At 43.4% G+C, this 5,446-nt stretch overlaps 1 protein-coding gene across 1 annotated transcript in view; it reads right to left on the bottom strand.

Moving 5' to 3' along the window:
• The window catches only part of LOC127744218 (uncharacterized), a 15,931-nt gene extending 11,422 nt beyond the window's left edge, over positions 1–4,509 (bottom strand). The window contains exons 1-3 of the mRNA XM_052256501.1: positions 4,227–4,509; positions 806–3,975; positions 607–760 (exon numbers count right to left, since the gene is read on the bottom strand). Coding sequence (XP_052112461.1) covers positions 607–760; positions 806–3,975; positions 4,227–4,509 — 3,607 coding nt within the window. The remainder of the gene's footprint in view (positions 1–606; positions 761–805; positions 3,976–4,226) is intronic.
• Between the last annotated feature and the right edge of the window lie 937 nt (positions 4,510–5,446).

Here is a 5,446-nt window from a genome sequence, read left to right on the forward strand (position 1 = left end):
TTATAAAAAATATATATAATATATATTATTAAAATTAATAGTTAAAACTCATTGAACATTAGTATATTGATATACTTTAAGAGCTTTCTTATGCAGTATACAATAGGAAATTAGGAATAACTATGGATCACAAGATTGATGTGAAGTTTAGAGTTGAGATTTGATAGTACGTATGACACGCAGGCGCAGGAAAGAGTATAGGTGCATGAATAACACGTGCACTAAAGAGCCTGCTATGTGCTATCCAATGCACATCAACCCTTCAACGCCTACTCCTTACGGACTTCGAAATCGTTTCACCCACGTGAATTTAAAAGTTCTATAATTTTTTTTTTTTTTTTGGTGATCTAAGGGGGGTCAAAGACCCCAAAAGCAAAGGAGAAAGCCAAACAGGAAAGCCAAACAGCAAGAGGGTAGCAAGAGCTTAGGACCCTCTTACCCTGGTGCCATCAATACAGTCACAGAAAAGTGCATAACTAATACAAGGGAGGGCCTGATCAAACAGATGCAAACCAATAAGGAGATCTTGTCCCTTCTTAGCAAGAAGATCTGTCACAGAGTTCGCTTCACGAAGAGAGTGTATCCAAGTAATATTCTAAATCCGGCCTGCCAAGATTCTGATATCCTGCACCAGTGGAGCACCAGGGTGAGTTGGGGGGCAACCGCGATTGATAAAGTTAATCGCAGCAGCCGAGTCGGACTCCACAACAAGGTTATGATAACCGTTAGTTGTAGCAATGTTAAGCCCATGAATTACTGCCTACAATTCCGCATGCATAATTGAGCAATTTCCCAGGTTACATGCAAATCTCGACATAAACTTCCCGTTCGCATCCCTGAAGACACCGCCACAAGCAGCATTATTCTTGTGGCTAAACCAGGAACCATCAACATTAACCTTAATGTATCCTTTCTCGGGTCGAGACCATCTTATATTGCTGGCGCCAGAGTTATGGTTATTTCGCAATGTTAAGTTGGTTTGGACCACTCTGCCAAATTCCTCTGATCGCGCTCGTATCTGGTTTACAGCTGTTGTGACTAAAACTGACTCACCATTAAAAACCAGCTTGTTACGAAGATACCACATAGTTGACACTGCAACACCGAATAAACAACTCCACTTGTTATTGGATTTCAGGTTTTGAAGCAGCCACTCGTTGAGGTCGGTATTAAAAAAGGAATTTATCCCAATTGGAGGGAAGAGCTTTCTCCAAATGCTTTTGGCATAGAAACAGTCCCGAAGCACATGGATGGTAGATTCTTCATGACAACGGCATCTTGGGCAGGAGTCATCATTTGTTAAATGTCTCCGTTTCCTTTCTGAGTTCGTGAGGATTACATTATGGGTCGCCAGCCACAGGAAAGTTCTTATCCTTTCCGGGCCCTGCCACCTCCAGACCAACCGGAAGTTCTGATTTTGAGTGTGTTGTTCCTCCATAATCACCTGGTAAGCTGTTTTAGTGCTGAAAATTCCGTCTGAGGAAGGCTCCCAGGCAATATGATCAGCTTCCTTCCACGGGGACGGAGGAGAAATGGCTGTGATTCTCTGAACAATATCCTCGGGCAGCATCCCTTGGAGCTTTCCCACATCCCAATGACCTGAAATATCACAAAAATCCATCAGTAACTCAGTAGAGTTGAAACCACTACTTACCTGACTTAAAGAATCACTCAGACGTCCTGCCCCCGGAGCCCAGTGATGGTCCCAGAAGCGGATTCGGGTTCCATCTCCAACTCTCCAGATGCAATTGCGCTCAACGTTCTCCCAGGAAGCACAGATACCTCTCCAGATATTGGAATTACTCCTTTTTCTTTCTACTCTGGGCATAGTGTCATTGCCACAACCATACTTTGACCGGAGGACTTTAGCCCAAAGGTCGTCTTTTTTAGCTATCAGTCCCCAACCGGCTTTCATCATAAAGGCTTTGTTGCCAAGGCTTGCATGTCTAATACCCAATCCACCAGTGTGTTTCGGCTCACAGATCATCTTCCAGTTAAGAAGGTGTATCTTCTTATTTTGATCAGTGTCGCCCCAAATAAAATTCCTGCAAATACGATCAATAGTATTACAAGTAGAGGCAGGTAATATAGCAGATTGCATATTATACAAAGGCATTGAAGAAAGAACAGATTTCACCAGAGTAGTTCTTCCAGCCAGGGAGAGAGAGGAAGCTTTCGACGAATTTAGTCTGGCATGGAGTTTGTTTATGATGCCTTCAAAGGTATGTTTTGTTACTTTAGAATGAAGAACGGGCACCCCCAAGTACTTTCCCAGATCATCAGTTCTAGCAAACTGTAGGACATTACTTATCTCTGTGCGAACCATGTGCCCCACATTTTTAGAGAAGAAGATTCTAGTTTTCTCTTTGCTGACATTCTGGCCAGAGCTTTGACAGAAGGCTTCTAGACACTTATTGATGATATTGGCTTGGTCGACTTTGGCTTCTGCAAAAAGAATGATATCATCTGCAAAGCACAGATGGGAGATAGGAGGTCCATCCTTCTTTAGACATATAGGCTTCCAAACGTCTTGATCCACTGCTATACTGATTAGTTGGGAGAGCCTTTCAATGCAAAGAACAAAGATATAGGGAGATATGGGGTCTCCTTGTCTAATGCCTCTAGTAGGTGAGAATTCCTCGAGTTCCTCTCCATTCCACAGGACTCTCATTCTGGCCGTCGAAATACAGGAGAGGGTTAGATCAATGAAATTTTTTGGGAGCCCGATATCCAAGAGGGTTTCCTTGATAAAACTCCATTTAAGTCTATCGTAAGCTTTTTCCAGGTCGATCTTTATAGCCATCCAACCCTTTCCCCCTTTTTTATTCCTCATAGAATGGATAACTTCTTGAGTGATGATGATGTTGTCGGCGCTCTGTCTACCAGGAATAAAGCTGCACTGATTTGGTCTAACCAACTTGTTCATAACACTTCTCAATCTATTAGCCAAAATTTTTGTAACCACTTTATAAGAAACATTGCAAAGGCTGATGGGTCTTAACTGCTTAAAGTGAGATACAGGTTCGACTTTCGAGATAAGGGTGATAAGGGTTTCATTAACCTCTTTGACCTTTTTTGGTTGCAGGAAGATACTCTTGGTTAGGTTGCATACGTCGTTGCCTATTTTACTCCACTGACTTTGGTAGAAGATGGCTTGCAATCCGTCTCTTCCCAGAGCCTTCCAACTCCCAATGTCAAACATGGCATCTTTGATTTCCTCATTTGATACATTCCGGCCCAAGGCATGAGATTCTGTGTTGTTCAGATTGGGGAACATGTTTTGAAGAAAGAAGGGAGTATGGGGAGAGCTATCAGTGTAGAGGTTGTTGAAAAAAGAAGTTGCCATATTTTCAAGGGTAGGCTTATCATTTATCCATTCACCAGTGTCATTCTGCAGAGAGACAATTATATTTTTGCGTCTTCTAATCATGGTGGAACCATGGAAGAATTTAGTGTTTCGGTCACCGAACTCGATCCACTTGTTCCTAGACTTTTGGAACCAAAGCATTTCTTCCTGGTTAAGAGTCTGTTCATACTCCCCCCATAGATCTTTTTGCAATTTCTCAAGAAAAGAGTTTGGGGATTGCCCCAAGCTCAAGTTGATACCTTGGAGGCGTCTAAGAATTTTCTGCTTACGCTGAAAGATGTTACCAAAGACTGACCTATTCCAATCCGTAATTCTGCTTTTAAAGTTCGAGATCCCCTCAGTCCAAGAACCCTGAATATTCCAAGATGTATTCACCACGTTTCCAAAATCTGGGTGGCTGATCCATGCCGCTAAGAATCGGAATGGGCGTCTCCTTCTATTTTGGGAGAAAGTTGGGAAAAGTTGTAGGCAGATCGGGGAATGATCCGATTTAAGCATGGGCATATGCTTAATAATCGCCTCGGGGAATTGAATTTGCCAATCTAGGTTGCTTAAACCTCTGTCAAGTCTCTCCGCCAGATTAGCCCTTTTCCAGGTGTAAGGCCAACCTGTAAAACCCAAATCAACCAGGCCACAATTCGAAACACACTCCTGAAAATCTTTACAGGCCCTGTGACTGCTACTCAGTGCCCCTCCACTTTTTTCATGATTATGGAGCATGGCGTTAAAGTCGCCCAACAGACACCAGGGAGATTCACACTAGAAGCATAAGTTTTTAGTTGTAGCCATAACAGTCTTCTAGTCGCCCTTTGGGGGCTCCCATAAATAGCAGAGATGAGCCAAGGAGTAGAGTTATTACCAGTAATCTTAAGGTGAACAAACTGCTTGTCATGCTCCAGAACGTCCACCTTCCAAACAGAAGAATCCCAGAGACACCAAATTCCTCCAGCGTGTCCCGTTGCATCTACGACAAAAGATTGATCAAAGCCTATCTTATGTCGAATTTGATTACCCCGAATACCATTCACATGAGTTTCCAACAGAAAGAACAAATTAGCGCTATACTCGTGTCTCAGATCTCGGATGAGAGAAGGGAAGGTTTTGCTACCTACCCCCCTGCAGTTCCAGCTAATGATGTTCATTATCAATCCTGGTGTGAAAATGAGCCCACATGGCTAGATCAACTTCCGAGAGCAAGCCCCAATCATTGGGCCCCCCTGGTTCCGGGATGAAGATGCACTCTGGGTTCCTTCCCCAACGAAATCACTCATGGCCACATCAATGTGTCCGACTTGGTCACCTCTCTCCTCCATGCTCTCCATTCGCTCCTTCATAGGTTGCTGTTGTTTATCTGGGTTGAATAGTAAGTTTTGTCTTATCCCATGTATCTCCATATTTCTCGAAGAATCTTTCAAGGTATTAAAGGTATCCCATCTTTCTAGCTCAATCTTTCTCATGTAGTCATTAACCACCATTTCCATACCTTCCAGCTCAGAGTTATGCTCCTTCTTCTTCGCAGCTTCCATGTGGTTCTCTGTTCCTGTAGGCCGTGCAGTAGAGGATGCTGGTGTTTTAGGTTTATTTTTTCCGGTGTTAACTTTCTTACCCGGTTCAATCGTGGGTTTTGGGCGGGTAGCAAATTTTTGCTGGTTCTGTGGGTTCTTCCCCGCACCCGGTTTGGTAGTTTTTGTTTGCACTTGGACCTTAGTTGTTGTGCCTTGGGCTTGGCTTATGTTAGGCCCATTCCTATCCAAAAAACCTTGGCTCTCTTTATACTTCGTCCCATCTTCATGCATACTTTCCAGATTTTCTTCTTGCAGGATATTAAAGCGAGATCCCGAATTGGGATTATTCCTTATTGGCGAGTTTCCTTCTTCAGAGCTGTAGATAATGAGCGCATCTTGGTTGGCATGAAAAGGTTTCTTTCCTACTTGGGGCTTATTTCTATTATTGTACCGTTGCACCATCATCCAAGGCCCAAAATCCGGGTTGGATTTACCGTTGCTATGATTGCGCTGATCCTGGGGTTCTGTGGCATTTCCATTTTCGTTTCCGACCTTGCCGTCCGGGACCTCACCT

This window comes from Arachis duranensis, unplaced genomic scaffold, assembly GCF_000817695.3.
Source record: "Arachis duranensis cultivar V14167 unplaced genomic scaffold, aradu.V14167.gnm2.J7QH unplaced_Scaffold_232527, whole genome shotgun sequence".
Taxonomy (NCBI): domain Eukaryota; kingdom Viridiplantae; phylum Streptophyta; class Magnoliopsida; order Fabales; family Fabaceae; genus Arachis; species Arachis duranensis.